At 40.8% G+C, this 17,651-nt stretch overlaps 2 protein-coding genes across 3 annotated transcripts; one reads left to right on the top strand and one right to left on the bottom strand.

Moving 5' to 3' along the window:
• Positions 1 to 334: 334 nt before the first annotated feature.
• LOC113744474 (transmembrane protein 236) lies at positions 335 to 14,862 on the bottom strand. Of its 2 annotated transcripts, XM_027274223.1 has the most exons (4): positions 3,867 to 4,138; positions 3,587 to 3,659; positions 2,699 to 2,822; positions 335 to 1,852 (listed from the first exon to the last, which is right to left on the bottom strand). In XM_027274223.1, exons 1-4 carry the CDS (start codon positions 4,136 to 4,138, stop codon positions 1,134 to 1,136), a joined length of 1,188 nt encoding a protein of 395 aa, XP_027130024.1. In that variant the 3' UTR covers positions 335 to 1,133. The 2 variants fall into 2 exon arrangements, 1 of the variants encoding a protein (XP_027130024.1); XR_003461564.1 differs by lacking the exons at positions 2,699 to 2,822; positions 3,587 to 3,659; positions 3,867 to 4,138 and adding an exon at positions 14,763 to 14,862 and having other exon boundaries at positions 1,765 to 1,852.
• On the top strand, positions 6,329 to 16,750 carry hacd1 (3-hydroxyacyl-CoA dehydratase 1). The gene is made up of 7 exons (XM_019271648.2): positions 6,329 to 6,521; positions 9,623 to 9,740; positions 9,836 to 9,854; positions 9,956 to 10,044; positions 10,374 to 10,495; positions 12,838 to 13,016; positions 15,825 to 16,750. The coding sequence occupies exons 1-7, from the start codon at positions 6,403 to 6,405 to the stop codon at positions 15,905 to 15,907; spliced, it is 729 nt and encodes a 242-aa protein (XP_019127193.1). The 5' UTR covers positions 6,329 to 6,402; the 3' UTR covers positions 15,908 to 16,750.
• The last annotated feature ends 901 nt before the right edge of the window (positions 16,751 to 17,651 follow it).

The raw sequence follows: 17,651 nt of genomic DNA, 5'->3' as shown, positions 1-17,651 counted from the left end.
CAAAATATATTTTCTGTGTCGCACAAATTCACACTTTGGTTTGGTTGCACCAGCTTTTCTTAGATTTAGTACTAAGTTTATGCCTGAAATTCTTCCATTATTCAGCGCTAGTCAGTGATATACTAAATCGTGTTGAACCAGGACCAAATGATATATTAATCTTGTTTATCTACTAATATTTCTTTGTTTTAGCGACTTAACGTTTCATAAGTTGTGTTGTTTTTGTGGAATTTAATTCAAAATAAATAAATTAATACAATAATAATAAAATAAAATTCTAAATAAATAGTAAATTTAAACAAAATTACTAAATCTGAGGATAAAAATGGGGCAGTGTTGGGGATCTAAATGTCTGTAGTGTTCATGGGCTTTTTAAAAAAAATGTTTTAACATTGACTCAGTAAAAAGATGGCTTCATATTCTTCCAAGTCTGAAAGAATCTTGGGCGGCTGTCGGCTCACTATTCAGATTGTTGGTTGAATCCCCTACTACACCAGTCTGCATGTCGATGTCGCATGCACCTGAAGGCTCTGCAATCGGTGCGTTAGCTTCCTTCAGATGAGCAGTTGGCACGTTGCCATTGGTGTATGAATGGGTGAATTTAATGTGTAGTGGAAGACTAGCAAGGTGCTACAGTATATAAGTACAGTCCATTTACTTTATAACTAGTACACTAAATCACAAATAAGTTTGTGCATAAAGTTTTACCATAGACTTGCATAAAGTGTTTCTAAATAAGTGATTTACTAAATCGGGTTGCACCAATAAAACTTTTAATGTTAGAAAGTACTTATTAATGTTAAATTATTAATGTTAAAATCCCTGCTAAGAAACATCTGTAGCACTATTGTATTAAGGCAAATCAACTATTCAACCAAGTCACTGTACCAAAAGCATAACTGCCAAAATAACAGTTTTTTGGGGGGTGGGGGGGATTGTTATGATTATGGTAATATAAGTGACGCTATTTAGTCAAATGTGTCAACCATTATTAACCCACTCTCACTGTAAATTTAGTGAATTAGCAGTTAGTAAATTTAAGTTATTACAAAGATAAGTTTGAGCTTGCGAAGAGCTGGTGCAACTGCCTCCTGAATCGTCCTACACCTCCTGGTTGTGCCAACCTATTACTCCTACTCTATGTTCTGATGTCTGTGAATGAAGACCATCCTCTCTGTGTTAAAGATCCTCAACTTGGTCATGAAGTTGAAATAGACAAAGGCCAGGCAGACCAACAGGTTCTTCATCAGATAGAGGATGGGCGTGACAAAGCCAAATAAGGCTATGAGGCCAACGCGCACAAAGAAGAAGGGTAAGTCCTGCACGATCACTCCTAGTGATGAAAGCAAAGGGCTGTGGGGCATGACCACCACACGCAGGCAGGACAGGTAGCTGAAGATATAGATAGGATACACCCAGCCAGAGTAGTAGACTGGGGGATGTCCTGCCACCCTCACCATCTCCACTGTATCCATCCAGAACATAAAGCTGTCCACAAACACGTCTGCTCGGGCGTCGCTGGCACACAGGAATCTCAGTGGACCGGTGTACTCGTGCAGAGTTATGTTGTATGTTGAGACGCTCGATGATCGTGTATTTAATCTAGAGACACTAAATAGTCGCCCAGGATTGCCTGGTGCCCCTGGTACTGTCCCATTGGCCTCTGGTCGAGCCCCTGCTCCGTTCTGGTTCCTGTCATTGGGCTGGCTTGCTCCCGGTGGCACAGGAGTGGGCACAGCTGGCCCGGGCACAGCTGGCCCTGGGGCAGCTGGAGCAATGGGTGCTACCGGTGTTACCTGTTCCACATGTGAGAGGAGAGTGGAGGGGATGTCAGCATCTCTCTCCCTGTTAGCTGGGGGGAATAAAGATTTTCATAAATCAAGTCAAACAAGATTATATCAGAAATGACGTATGTTTATGTTGCTTATCTTCACATGGTGTTCACATGGTTGTTTTTTCGAGAATTATCCAAATATGACAGGAATCAGCGGCAACCTCTATGGCTGTAAAGTGAAGCCAGGGCAGAAGTGCCAGTTCCTTCTGGCTACAGAATTGAGTCAATCTCTATAAGGCTCCATGTTAAAATGTTCAACTTCACAGCAGAAATAAACATGTTAACAGCCTGTTAAGATGCATATTCTGAGCTTCAAAAGGCTCTTCAGAAAACCTACGGGTGACGTTGTGCATACGCCATCCATTCTTTATACAGTCAGTTTGTTCAGCATTATTTTATTTCTTCATTGTTTGACCAAACTCGTGAGAAAAGTCCTACCACCAGATCTTGGATGAATCAATTTTTCTGCTGTGTAGTTGGAAAGCTTCATGAGACAGCTGACATTGAACATTCTCAAAAGGATTGGGCTTTTCCAAAGAATACATGAACAGCACTATACTCAAACCACCTCAATGTTTGCCTACTTTTGTTAGTTTTGTCAATTCAGCATTGTGTTACAAGAAGTGGCTAAGAAATGTCCTGCTCATTTCCTCCACCAATATTTTCCAACAGCGGGCACAGAGCCAAAGAGAAAGAAGTTCAAATTGTTCCGGATAAATGATGTAAAGAACTGTATTTGTTGCCTCTGAGCTCCTGTAATGTAAAGCCAGGGCTGGTATCACTATAGGAGTTGGCAGAGGAAAGTTCAGGATCTACAGCACTCAGTGAATGATTTGTGTAATGTGTTCAGAGAGCTGCGCTCACCCTGGCCCGTCAGTCTGCATTGGCGTATCCTCTCCACAACATCGACACAGATGAGAAAGAAGAGGACTAGTGATACAGGGAGCTCCGTGAATGTATCAGTTTTCATGTTGTTATTTACCTGAACCTGGGCAAACAGCCAGAAAATCATTAAGTTTGACCAGAACATTTAAAGTAATTACTTACTCACTTCTAATCGATATAGAGTGCATCAATTTACCTCAACAACAATGGACCTTTGCACCAAGTATTTACATTTCTGACCTCCTCAAGTACTGGCTTTGCAGCTCTGATATTTGCCTGAGTCAGGACTTCATGCCAACAGGACACAGAACAAAGCAGACAAGCTGGTCATCTTAGCAGAATTTATGGCTCTTATGTAAAACACACCAGATAAGCGGGGGGCCAAAAGGTCAGCTTGGGCTCTTAAAAGGGCCACATAAAACAGCAAATAGGACCTGGACTGCAGCCAGTGAGGAAGTGAAAATGTGCCTCATGGACAGATGATTTGACAAGGGCAGCCTGGACAGGAAGAGGATCCAAGCTGCTTATCAGTAGCTCCTTATCCATAAGGCTTGATATTCCTCCCCTGAGACCCAAAAGGTTCCTTGCAAATCATCACATTTATTCTACTCACAGAGGCCTCACAAGATGATTCACTCACCTACAAAATGTTATATTAATCTGTTCCACAATGTTAAGTTGTAGCGACTATTTTATGTATTATTTTAAGTTTCAGTTGGATGAAACACCTAGATCAACATCATCCAAGATAATTACAACAAATCTGTGATTACAGGCTCTACAAATATGGCAACAAAGTTCAGGATCGGGGTCCAGATAAACTGATGCAATAAAAACAAATGGCAAACAATCCATGGCATGTTGTACCTCAGAGCTGGCGATGAGGAAGGCAAAGCAGGGTAATGTTGACAGGATCACATATACGAGGGCCACAGGCCTCCTGATACAAAGACAAAGGACCGGAAAGACAAAAAAGTAAGGAAGGAAGACAAAAGCAGTTGCAGGACTTGCTAACTCATGGTGTTCACGAGCCAAGTGCATTCCAAACCAGCTATAGGCCTGTTCAGACTCAAACCAGCTGGTCAGGCTGCAGCTAAAAACAGTGCTGGACCTCTACTTCTGGCCACTGGCATCAGGAGAAACTCACCACTTCTTCCTCCCGATGAGGGACTTCTTCTTCATGAAGACCATATACTTCAGGGGTACCCAGATCAGCAGGGCGGTGGAGGTGACATAGGCGACGGAGGAGGCCACGATCAACCAGTAGGCCGTGCTGCCGTCGCCAGGGGGCTGCGCTGAGGTTTTAACCTTTGCTACGAGGACAGCGAATCTCTGCATGACGATGAAAAGTGGCACGCACAGGCCTGCAAACTGCAGCACCTCGCACAGGGCGAACTTCAACGTCCTCCCCGAGCCCATGCTGTGATAGCTCAAAAAAAGAAAAAAGAAGGGAGGGAGACGGGGGCTGTTGTCGCAGTGAGGCGACCCCTGTCCCTCTGAGGGCTGGTCAGGCCTCGGACTGGTGCATTGTCTGCCTCCACTAGCATTTTCCACACACCACAGCTCTGGCTCTCTGCTCACCCAACTGCTTACACTGCACTAGGCATTGTGTGACTAGGTGTGACGGTGATGTGACTGGCCCTTTACTCTCATTATATTCAGGATACAAACAAAGTTTGTCTAACTCTGTACCCTGAAGAAAAGAGTGTGTGCTGCAGGGATGGTTTTAGTCTTGAAAACTGGACTCCAATCGATGCTTTTGAAGCTCATCTCATCAACCAACCATGCATAATAGATGACCTACATTATTCAGAACATCTAAAATACATGTATATCTGCACTAGTACTCTACATGAAGAACCTCCAACACCAGAAAACACGAGTGGATTCGTTAACACCCACAGAAAAGGCAACATCCAAGGTCAAGTGGCCTTAAACACGAGATCCCACAGAAATCCTGAAGGCACTTGTGGCTTCTCATATTTACACACCGCCATCTAGTGGCAAAATCTGATAACTGCACAATGTCTGAGGTTATACAATGATGTAACAAATACTAGAAACATATCAGTGGTTTAAAAAGACTACTGCAACATATCCTGTTTAGCAAATATATAAATAAACATATAGGCTAAGATTAGGCTCAAACAGGTCCTCTTTCTAGCCAACCCAAAGCAGGAGCTGAAATGATGAATTAGTACCTTTTCAGTCCAAATACCATCCACACACAGTGTCTTCCATGTCATGACCCTGTGTGTTCATGCAGTTACAAGTCAATCCACAACATTAGCTGTTGATTTGTTGAGAGAAACCTGAAACAACAACAAGATTCTGCACTGTCGCTGGCCTCAGACACCTGAACACCTGATCAAGTAACTGGATCAGGATTAGGTAGTCTGCACTATATTTGGTGCTGTCTTTAGTTTACATACATTTCTGCTGGGTGTCATTAGAAGAGCTAATTTTAGCTTCTGCATTGATGCAGTTTGTCAGGCAGTGCCTAACACGAGAGCCAGACCAGTACAGATTAATACCTGCAGATACGTTAGGCACTGGAACCTCCAATCCAGGACTACAATACTCCAACTGGAGTTGTAGTCCTCCAAAACTAGCTAGACCAAAGACCATGCAGCGTACCTCAGGACTAGAGAAACTGAGGCTAATCAGTACTCACCCGGCTGACCTCTGCACCCATCATTATTACAAATTTTCAAAGTTTTCTAAATTTTATTGAATAAATATGCAAACACAACATCATCTAATGCTAACTGTTGGTGAAATCTATAGAAGCAAAGAGACAAAATATCAAAAAATTATTATCTAAATGTGTATTTTGAATGTTTTCTTTCCACAAGTCTGAAAGAAGAAATGTTACGGAAGCGAAGGATTCCCTAAAATCTCAAAATTGACCAGTGCATGAAAAAAGACATCAACATTATTATTATTATTATTATTATTATTATTATTATTATTATTATTATGTTTTAATGTTAAATATTTCACGTTATAACGTAGAACAGTTTCAATAAATGATCACATTTTAAAGTTAAACCTTTTATGCTATAATGTTATTGTTAGAACCTTTATGGTTTAATGTCAAACGTTTTACGTTATAACAACAAAATATGACGCTATAACTTGATACTGATCTGTTTTTATTTGTGGCAGCAATATGCTTCCATATTTTTTTACAAATTCTGAAAATAGTAATCCTGTCAATTACTCAGAGCCCAAAGTGAAACCATTACAATGCTTTTGTACTTTTGCAATATTAAAAAATAAATAAAATGGAAAAGAATCAAATCCTCACATTTTAAAATGTTGTTAGTTTTCAGCTGTACTTTGATTTAATTTAATTAAATAATTAAGTAAGTTATAAGTAGGTTATAAATAATTTATGTAGAACAAATCACCATATTTTGCTGGTCCCAATATCAATAATTTAAATTATATTTTATTATTATTTAAGGAACCAAGACTTTATTACTTTTCTATCACAACAAACAAACTTTGTAACCGTCCCTAACCCACCGGCAGGCCACGCACTTGTCGCAGCACTAGTCCCGCGAGAGAGAGAGAGGAGCCGTGGGCGGATAGATGGATGGACGACCCCGCTGCTCCCCTCCCTACCAGCCCCAGCTGTCAGCTCCCCTCCTGACTTCCCCCACCCTGCCCCCGGTACCATGGCGTCCAGCGAGGAGGACGGCACGGTTGAGGAGAAGGAAAACAACAACAAGAAGAGAACGAAAAGCGCCCTCGCTACCGCATGGCTCACTTTCTACAACATCGCCATGACCGCCGGGTACGTGCGTAATTACGCCCCCGTCGCCTATTAATAAGAAACGGGTATAAGTTAGCCGCTCCCTAAAAAACTGTAAGCGTGTGTTGCTGTTTATAGGACTGTGTGTCTGTGTCAAGTCCAAAGTGTCTGTTCAGCTCGCTCACATTTACAGCCTCACTCAGCTTGGTTGAACTTCAGTTAAATCATTTAATAGTCAAAAATATATATTTAAAAAAAATGCAAATGGCATTTTAACAGTCTGGGAAAATGAATGAATGGCTTTTGTTGAAAGTGACAGGCTGGCGCTGCAGCCGTGTCCAAATAGGGCTGACTGCATGGTGTCAGCGTCGAGGCCCACACCGCTTCCGACAGTTGCAGTGATAAGTATAGCCGGAGCGCGCTGACACTGGAGCTCAGGTCTGGGACACTGAAATGCTCAATGGGCAGATTTTTTAATAACAACATAACATTTGTAAAGTGCAAACAGAGCAACAAACAGATGGGAATCCATACCTGTGTGGTCATGTCACTTGAGCAGTGGTGGAAGAAGTACTCGGATCTTTTACTCAAGTAAAAGTAGCAGTACTACAGTGTATAAATGTTAGTAAAGGTACTGCAATAAAAAATGAAGTAGCCTACCATGGAAGTATATCATTTTCAGATACATTATAATGATTGATTGAATGTTTATTAATTTGTTTATTGATTATTTATCATAAAAACAATAACATATTTTAATATTGGTCAAGTCAGCTCAAATCATGAGTACATATGGATTTATATATGCATATATATGGATTTATATATTGATATATATGGATTTATATATGCATATATATGTATACATTTTTAATCATATATGAATAAAGATGAAGAGTTGTGAGGGAACAGTTATCTAACAATTTATTGGTGATATGAGTTGTTATCTTGCATTAAGTAACGTTAGTGCTATCTACGTAGTTGTCTTATCCATCATAACTTTTTTTAATTTAATGAGAATCTGAAAAGTAACTTAACATATTAAATAAATGTTGTTGAGTAAAAAGTATAATATTTGTCTTTAAAATAGAGTGATGTGTAACGTAGCAGAAAATGGAAATACTTAAGTCAAGTACAAGTACCTCAAAGTTGTACTTACTTGAGCAAATGTACACAGGTAAATTAGTCCAGTGATTCCCAACGAAAAGGTCTGTCTCCTCATAAATTAGGCATTAGATAATTAATGAAAGATTTCATATCTTCATATTAGACTTTTCTCTAATCTTTGATTTTTAGTGAGTTATCGGATAATTTGATCTCTGAACCATCTGAAAAGTTCAGAAGGGAAAAGTCAACAACTCAGAGATGAAGAGATGACTGAGACTAAATCATTTTTAGCTGTGATGGAGTAGGTCATGAACTCCTACTATGCAGCATTTGTTGTTTATCATCCATCATATCATGGGAGTGTTTATATTGTTATTCAGAGCACAATTTTATTATTTAAGTTCGTACCAAAGCAATCATCAAAATAATCATTAGCCAATAACCCAGTATGTTGTTAACACCATTCAGCCTGTTAACATCTTTCATGGCTATAGTTTTAAAGGAGTTCAGTTTCACGTTGACTGTTTTGTTTGTTGTTGTATGTTGAGAGGGCGCGATGAAGAGATGGGTCATCGTGACAGTTTGTTTAAAGGATTTTTGGATGTTACACCTGGATTATATTTTGGTGGTATGACGCATGAAGAATATAGTAGATTGTGACATTCGGATTTTAAGATTGAAACAATGTTGGAGAGTTAAAATGGAAACACAACTTGTTTGAGTATCACTTTGAAGCAGACATGACAGCAAGATTAAAATGGCCAGGATTAATGGAGAGTCATGCTCAGCACTTTCTGTGGATGTGTTGAGTTTGCATGTTCTTCCCTCTGACACTAACCCTGTGTGGGTTCCCTCCAGGTACTTCCTCCCACAGTCCAAAGACATGCAGATTAATGAACTGTTGTTCTTCCCAGTCTGGCTTACAGGGTGTAGGCTGCAGGTAGTGACTCAGGTCTTCTGGTCTCAAACAAGTCACAAGTCACCTTTTCTTGGATACTGCTCGATAATTACAATGCCAACGATTTATTCTGTTGATTTGGTTGAATGTCAGACTAATGTTATCTAGCTATGGTGTTGTGAGAGAACAGTTTGTTTAAAATGAGTCTTCAAATGACAGAATTTGATCTTGTGGTCAGAAATCTCAGACGCTCGATCTGATCCAAGGACCATCAGGTAGCATGTCATTGTCATGACAATTCCATACCCAGCATAACATTACACAAACACTTGTCAGCATTCATAATGTTGGACATTTGTAATATTTAATCTTTAAAACTGAAAACATACGAGTCCTCAACTCAAGTCTTAAGTCGAAGACACGTACTTACTGTAAGTTGCAAGTCATCAAAACATTGATTCAACTTGAGTCTAAAATACGACTCTTACGACGATGCCTTTGTTCTTCCCCTTCCGCTTTCTTCTGACACTGTTTTGCACCAACAACATCATAGTAATAATATTCTCAGCCAGCATTAAAACAACAGGTGGAGTTGGTCTAGCACTGCATGATCTGGTTTTAAATGTCAGATTTTATTTATAGAAGTACTAAAATGTAAAACATTCTCTGAAAGCCTGTGTCTCTTTATGTCTGAAATGTTACCCATGACTTTGTGAGTATAATCATTCATGTTTTATCAAGTCACTCATCACCAGTCAATATTTGTCAAGTATAATCCACTAAGAGTGACTTAAGAAAAAGCTGCTCAGAATACCGTATGTGGTCTTCTCCTGCTCTTTAGTCTGTTTTAGGATTCATATATCAAGATTTAGATGAAGATTTATATTAATGTTGGCTATGCACAGTCAAAAATAACAGAGCTGTAAGACAACAGCGGGTGTAGGGCTTTAGTTTGAGATTAATTAGCATTCACTGTCATAAAATACACTGTGTACAAGTAAACGTAGAACTGAATAACACAATTTCCACCGTACAAATTCTCCTGTCTCAGCGATGGGATACAGGAAAAGCTTATATATGCGGATGATTTTTCATTTCACGCTAAAGTGGTTGCCGTTGTTGATGTTTTCTTCTGCAGGTGGCTGGTTTTGGCCATGGCAATGATCCGCTTCTACATCCAGAAAGGCACACACAAGGGTCTGTACAGAAGTATAGCGAGGACGCTCAAGTTTTTCCAGACCTTCGCATTAGTTGAGGTAAGAATTTAGCGCCTGGATCACTTGAAATAATCAACTTACACGGGACTATGTATAAGGAAGATTAACGTATTTGTATGCATGCTGTCTTACAGGTGGGGCATTGTGCCATCGGTATGTGACGACTTTTTATTTATGAAGTTTTATGTTAAAATATAAAGAAATGCAACTCGAGATGCGAACTGATGTTTTCTTTTCCTTCTACTCTGCTGCAGGAATTGTGAGGACTTCTGTGATTGTAACCGGGGTTCAAGTGTGTTCACGGATTTTCATGGTTTGGTTCATCACCAACAGCATCAGACAGGTGACTGTCACAGCACCAACACAAGACATGCTCAAAACATGTTAAGTTATAGGTTATTTTCTTGAATTTATGTGTGAGAAAATGCTTTAAAACTTTAGTTTTAATACATCTACACATGCGGTGAACACATTAATAATACATCCTAAAGCAGAGTAGTGTTTTCTCGGTTGAATTTAATCAATAGAGGTGTCTCTTCTGTGCCATCTCTTGCATGATTGTATCATTTAGTTTGTTTGGTATTTACCGTCATAGCCTCCACACACCTGTAAGAGCAGCACCTGTCAGATTTCATCGTGTATATTTGCCATTTTCTCCTGACTCGAATGAAGGTCCAGAGTGAAGAAAGCGTAATCCTATTCCTGGTTGTGTGGACGATGACAGAGATTACCAGATATTCCTACTACACATTCAACCTGCTCCACCACCTGCCGTACTTCATCAAATGGGCCAGGTGGAGATGCCATGGTCCCGTTGGGGCGGGCCCCCGGGATGAATTGTCATTACCGCCGCGTTGGACATTGTGTCTGAGCATGTCGGCCGCTGATCTGTCGATTTCACCTCTGGCATGCTTACCCTTCCCCCCTCGGGCCTAGACCGGCTTTACATCAGGAAGTAGTGGAGCCGTTTGTGTGAGCCGGGGCGATATTTAATACACAGAGAGCAGAAGCATGTGTGTGTTTATTGATTAGCACCTCATTAGCCATTCTCTGTCAATGGTGGGCGAACTAACCCGCTAACACTGCGCTCTTGACAATAGTGATAATACAAGAACAGAAGCCACAGAAGACAGACGGCTGTTTTAATCATTAAAACATGGAATGAAATATGATATTTTTCCTCAAAAAATACAGTGTTAAAAACAGTTTCCGGCAAGGTTAGCAGTCAAAGTCACCATAAAACACATAACATTTAAACATCTGCTTTGATTTTCAGTTTTAAAAAAACGCGATGACGCATTTCTCAGCTCTAGGGTGACATAATGCCTGTCTGCTACTGTATGAAGAGCACTTGTGACGTGGCAGTCTGGCCTTACGTGTCTCTCTGCAACAGTAGCTGAAATTGGAGTCGTGTGGAGGAACGTCAGCTGTACACATTGATAGCTGTCCAACACACAGGCTTCCAGCCCGGAGATCTCGCTTCAGAATAGTGAAGTTTACATATTTCGTCGACTCATTTACAGGGTGAGACATTGTTCTGTCTCGGGGTTTGCCCCTGACAGAGTTTCACCTGCTAAATATTCATTTTAATGCTGCTTCGGTCGAGCCGTGTGATCGATCATGATTGCTTTTGTGTTTTGGGTGTTGATTCCCCTGGTGTGCATTGAATGCCACCCTCCTTCCTCCCTTCCCCCCCTCCTACGCTTCCCCTCTTTCTTTAAGCATGGAGGAGATGCCAGGCCTCCCGCGAGAGGGGCTCATGTTCAGCTGCTCCTGTTTTTAAGACCATCTGTTTTGGTCATGGAATGTTCGACCAACATTTCTCTCACATCCGCTGAGACGCTCCCCCGAGCCTTTTCGCTTTGGTCTTGGACTAAATGCAGGATCTCCGTAGCCCCCCTGAGTCATGGCGTATATTGTACCGGAGAGGTCATGTGTTGTCACAATTGGAGGAAGGCGATCTCACATGTATGTGAAGTGACAGGCAGCTGTGGTAGAAAGCCAAGATGATACTAAGTCATTGAAACCTGAGTTGTCATCCAAGTTGAGAACCTGTCTGGGTATAAATTTAAAGCAACAGTGTAGAAATTTGTATTTTTTTTGCGATTTAGCGCCCCCAGTTTCAGAATGTGACCCCACTGTCATAAATATAGACAGTTGTACACGTGTATTTGTTATGATTATATTATTTATGATAAAAAATTAGGGAGCCAAACATCAACAAGGTCAACAACACAAGACATAACAGCTAATATTACTTTTTAGTCCATCTCGGCATCTGTCTTTCAGCCTTTTATTTCACCAAGCTCTCGCCAACGAGTCAGATTCACCCGGATTTACTCTTTTCTTTTCTTTTCTTTTCTTTTCTTTTCTTACAGGGCATCAGAGGAAAAATAGAAAACATTTTCTCCATAAAATATGATTCAGTTTCACCAAAATCAGTGAAGTAGTCTCTGTCTGACATGTAATCAAAAGCATATCTATTGTCAATCGAGTTATCAACCATTTAGTGCATCGATTCACTTGCCAGAAGCCCAAATTACATCCAGATCCCGCAGCTTTGCCCTCAACACAATCTGCCAAATAAAATGCTTTTTCCACTGGGGATCCCCAGATCCCCTCAGTACTGGAGATCGTTCTTGACTGGATGCCTTTCTCTCTCTGGTGGTGATAATATCAAATATTCATGACTAAAAGTTGGCGGCAGACCTGAGTTGAATTCCTGAAACAAACCCAAGAAAAAAGTATCATAAGCAAACTTGGATTTTGATAAAAGAACGCTGTGATTTTTGTTTGTGCCAATATATTATTGTGTTACATGAGACGATGAGCCAGCAATCCAGAAAAATGTTTTTTTATTGAATGCAATTCATTGTAAATGGGCTAAAGAAATGATCCGGTCCTTTATGGTACGTCTGTTTACACCTGAGCAGACTTTAACTGTTCTGTAATCTTTGAATTGTTGGACTTTTTGGAGCATGCACTGTTTGTTGAACTCACCCTTTCGAGGTTGCATTTGAGTGTCGATTCTGTGTGCATGTGTGTTTAACAACCACAAACTTTAACTGTAGAGCGTTTGCTTCAGTGTATAAGAATCAACATTAAGTTTAATTGAAATTATTTTTGTCCTGCTCAGATACAACCTCTTCATCGTCTTGTACCCGCTGGGAGTCGTCGGAGAACTGATGACCATTTATGCTGCGCTGCCGTTCGTACGCAGATCTGGAATGTACTCCATGAGGCTCCCCAACGTGTATAACGTGTCGTTCGACTACTACTACTGCCTCATCATTGTCATGTTGTCCTACATCCCACGTAAGAAGCATTTTTAGTCGCCTACACTGCACTCTTTGATAAAACACGACGCTAAACCAGCAGTTCACCGTCCTTGTGTCACCCCAGAAAAAGGATTCGCCTGTAAATCTTCCGCTACATGAAGTTTTAGAAGTAGCTTTTCTTGTCTCCTGAAATATTGTGACGGCAGTTCAAAGGCAACATGTTGGAGGATAGACAGTATAAAACATGGACAGCGTATCCGTGATGTCACCCACAGGTTTCTGAAGAGCCTCTGTGTAGTTCAGAGTGTGGTGGCTCTGGCCACGTTGGCAGTCCTGCTTCTGCCGCCTTCGGCTCATCTAAAAATGGGCACAGATGTGGATCACTGTTGGACCTGAGGCGGTCTGAAGGAAATTAGCTACAGAGACCAAAACTGTTTTTTGTACCAGGCTGTAAACATGTTTATTTCTGCTGTGAAGTTGGACATTTGAACATGGGGACTTATGGAGACTGACTCGCTCTGTAGCCAGCCTCAAGTGGACGTTTGAGGAACTGCAGTTTTTGACACTTCAGCATTGGCTTCACTTACTTAGCATAGCTTAGCATAAAGACTGGAAGCAGGGGGAAACAGCTAGCCTGGCTTTCTTCGAAGGTACCAAAATCAACTCACCTGTAAAGCTTACTAATGAACAGATGATATCAGGTTTGCAGCACAGACAGATTATCATGACCACGGGCCCTGGACACAAACTCGCCAAGGGCCCCTGCCTACACACGCAAACAGCGCGTGCACAAAGGCGCTGTTCCCATTACGCACATAACAACACCGGGCAACACACAAAAAAACGGCCACTGTCCATGGTGATGTGACACTCGGCCTCAGAACCATCTACACCAGCACTGATGCACGTATCATGGCCACACAATGATGGGACTTCACGTTTTCATTCTCCATACACACTCGTTAATTCACAGCACACACTCAGACTCGTCTTCGCTGCACAAACATATTGTAGCATCCGGCAGGACATGTTGAAGAGATGAGGTTACCATGACGATGAGTTAGTTAGAAAACGTCTGTTTATTGCTGGAACATTAATGGTTACTGTCGGCCCTGGCATTTTGGACCAGACCGGCCCACAACATTTGATAACACACCTTTTCAGTATTTTCGGTGCAACTGTGCAAGTCTTTAAAACAACAAACCTTGAGCCATGCAATGACTTAACAGGAATCAGTGAGAGTGGACACATTAAAGACTTCCAAACCTGTCATTTATTAACACTATAAAAATACACTGCACCACTTAACCACAGTAATGAATCTGAAGGCAGCATTCACCCTATTGGGTGTGCACTATGTGTTTCAGGGAGGAAGAAAAGAGAAAGATGATATAATTTTCAAAAGTGAGATTTTCTATCAGTTATGTGGCCTGATTGGGCCGGTCCCCTGTCAGTCAGTGTGTTAGGCCGGTGTTAAGGAAACAAAGTCTTGCGCAGCTTTTTTTTTTTTTTTTTTTTTTGCCAGTGACCAAAGTGAACGGGGTGGTTGTTCAACAGTGTGTTTGGGCTGTGTGATCTACTGGTTATTTAAAAAAAAATAAATAATATCAGGACTTATCGGCCCAAACCACGTGGCCCACCGGCAAATGCACGGTATCCCAGATTATCAGTCCGTGCCTGGTCGCTGTAACCACGTAAACACAACAACAACAACTTCAGCTCACACACTTCCCGCCCCCTCGCTCATACCAGCCTTAACAACTCAGACATGACTCAGACTCACCTGCAGCTCACCGCATCATCTTCTTCCTGGATAATGTCACAAACGTCTCCGGTGAACAGCAGCGTCACCGTCGTCCTGGCTCCGCTGTTTTAGAGTACCACATCTAGCATCGGTTTCCTGGTGAAACATGTTGAGGTGGAGGTTGTTTGCTGCACCAAAGCAGCATCTCTGGCTTTTTCTTTCTCTTGTTTTTCTTTTCGTTGAACCACTGATCGCCGCTTCTCATTTTAAAAAACGCGCATTTGACCCCGGCTGGCGTACGGACGTCATTGTGTCCGTCACACATTACTCGTTAATATTATAATTTCTAAAACATTCAAATTATTTCATTTATTTTATATTATTATACTACATTTTCAAAAATCTTATTATTTTTTTATAATAAAAAAAAAAAAAAAACACTCTGAAGGCCCAGGGCCCCTATTGGCTCTGGGGCCCTGGGCACACGCCCACTTTGCCCATGCGGTAATCCGTCTATGCTTAATTTGTACAAAAACGACAATGAGCTGTGGTTTTACTGGAGATTAGAGGCTGGACTATTTTTAAGCTTTGAGCAGTGACTTTCTGGAGTTGGATCTGCTCAATCAGTTTCAGTTTCCATCTTTGTTTTTATGCTCTAAAGCGATGCAGCAGGTTTCCCACAAACACATTTCAACATCTACAAATGTATTTGGTATTAATTAACTGCTGATAAAACTCTACATAAAGCATTGTTGTGCTGCAAGGTGAAAGGAACCAGCTGTTGAGAAATCTTGAAATGTGATATAACATAGATCAGTGTTTCTCAATCCTGGTCCTGATCATGCAGGGCAGTGGTCCCCGAGGACCAGGATTGAGAAACACTGACATAGATAATATTCAGTTTTATGTCTTTAAATGTTTCTTCTTAAGACTGTTTTCAGACATTTTGCCCTCAGAGTTTGAACAGGGTGAATTATTAACACAGCATAGTGATGATCTTCTGGAGGTAGTTCGAGACTCCTCTGCCAAACCACTGATTGTAACATACACAAGAGTAATTCGACTGGACTGATCGATGATCCCGTTTGTCTTTATTCCCAGTGTTTCCTCAGCTCTACTTCCACATGCTGCGGCAGAGGAGAAGGGTGCTTCACGGGGAGGTCATAGTGGAGAAGGACGACTAGGACAAGTCACCACCTCATGCCTTCGTTTGAGCCAGCCCTGTCTCCACGTCACCCTCACTACTTCCCACACTACTTCATCTCCACAAGCATCTTTACCACCAAATGGCCGTTACATTCTTCATCGCACGGGACCGGGAGAGCTGCACAGATTCATGACTTCACGAGGAGGAGTTAGCAATAATAACCGATCCTGAGTGTTTCTTCACAGGATTATATCTGAATGGTAATATTGGAAACATGTTTACAGTCCCAGTGTTGCTGGAGCTTGAGACGTATCCATCCCCGATGAGTCCTTTAATCACCCATCACCAGCCTTACTGCACCTTGAACATGAGCCACAACACTGCACCCACCTGTCTGAAGGAGAAAAATGAGAGGTTTCCAGGGAAATGTGAAATGAAACATAGGAGGAAGATTGTAAGTTATGTCTCCTGAGTCGTCCCCCAACCTAACTAATTGGCGTTTTTTAGTATTTTTTGAGTGTATTCCCACGACAGACATAGTGTGGCTGTAACAAAACAAGGTTTCAAAAGAGAGGAATATTTATAGTTTTATCATACCTCAACAAATAAATCTACATTTAGACAATATGCTGCTTCTTTTGTGTACGTTTGTTGTATGTGTAAATGATGCAATGTGAAATGAGCGGTTAAATAAGTAAGGCATGTTTCTTAACGATAATGTGTTCACATACTGTTATCACTTAGAGCAAGCACAGCTCAAACTTAACATTTTGTCCCGCTCGGCTCAGCTCCCTGCATTCTTTTAATGTTGCTTTGATGTTTACTTAATGTCAAATTAATTTTACAAAGAGTGCATCTTAAACAAAACAAAAAAAAAAAAGAAAAAAGAAGAAGTAGCAGCTTTTTCTTAGAGATCGCTTAGACTACAATTCAGATTTTTGTGAGCACTCACAGTCTTCAGTTGCTGTTGTGTCTGTTTTTTAAAAAACATAAGTAATCACATGTCCATGTTGATAGAAAAGGTAGCGAGATTCCCTCCTACTAAAGGTGCTATTGTAAGATTTCAATCGTCTGCGCAGCTGAAGGAGCGACTGTAATTGGATTTTTAACCTTCAGGAGAAAGACGGGATGTGAAATGATTTGAGAGGAAATGTTGGTTGATGAGCTGCATAGCCCATGGTTATCCAAGAATTCTTATTTTCTGCTTATGATCTGGGTTAGAGAGGAGAGAAACACATTAAAAGTCGATGTCAGATCACTGGAAAAGTTATTTTTCAAGAAAATAAAAACAAACAATAGAAATGTGAAAATACCTCTTTGTGCAAAAATCAATAAACTAAATTCTACAATAACTGTGGAGAGTTTTGTGATGACCCCTCACACCCGAGTCATAATCTGAATGAAGCACAGACAAATAACAAACATCTCACAGGTTTTACATATTTATTTGTAAGTGTTTCCTTCATCTTCCGTAGTGTTGTTCAAACTCAAGTGTTTTTTTTTTACAACAGGAAACAGTACCTGAGTGCAGAAAATGGCACGTTTGTTTTTATATTTGTAGGTAGGATCCACAGATTTAGAAACATAAATCTCATAATCATACATAAAGAGTATTAAACTGTAAACTTGCAGTCTTGAACTACAACTCAAGCTGATTGTGACTTTTTTTTTTTGTCCTGTATTCGTGTCGTAAATACTTCATTTGTTTCTACTTGTATAAATGAAAATGCTATATAGACATTCGTGAGGTTAGATAACAGGCTCCTCGGAGATAGCATATC

The sequence above is a fragment of the Larimichthys crocea genome, chromosome XXIII (genome assembly GCF_000972845.2).
Source record: "Larimichthys crocea isolate SSNF chromosome XXIII, L_crocea_2.0, whole genome shotgun sequence".
Classification (NCBI taxonomy): domain Eukaryota; kingdom Metazoa; phylum Chordata; class Actinopteri; family Sciaenidae; genus Larimichthys; species Larimichthys crocea.
The sequence above is the reverse complement of the archived record's forward strand: the minus strand, read 5'-3'. Positions and strand labels throughout refer to the sequence as shown.

What these genes read in the sequence shown, in the direction of transcription:
- LOC113744474 (XM_027274223.1), bottom strand. Translation starts at nt 4,138, where the DNA reads ATGGGCTCGGGGAGGACGTTGAAGTTCGCCCTGTGCGAGGTGCTGCAG. An exon ending in CTCATCGGGAGGAAGAAGTG is followed by an intron (nt 3,660 to 3,866) that starts GTGAGTTTCTCC and finishes TCTTTGTATCAG; the next exon opens with GAGGCCTGTGGCCCTCGTAT. An exon ending in ATGCAGACTGACGGGCCAGG is followed by an intron (nt 1,853 to 2,698) that starts GTGAGCGCAGCT and finishes TATTCCCCCCAG; the next exon opens with CTAACAGGGAGAGAGATGCT.
- hacd1 (XM_019271648.2), top strand. Translation starts at nt 6,403, where the DNA reads ATGGCGTCCAGCGAGGAGGACGGCACGGTTGAGGAGAAGGAAAACAAC. An exon ending in TCACCAACAGCATCAGACAG is followed by an intron (nt 10,045 to 10,373) that starts GTGACTGTCACA and finishes ACTCGAATGAAG; the next exon opens with GTCCAGAGTGAAGAAAGCGT. An exon ending in TACTTCATCAAATGGGCCAG is followed by an intron (nt 10,496 to 12,837) that starts GTGGAGATGCCA and finishes TGTCCTGCTCAG; the next exon opens with ATACAACCTCTTCATCGTCT.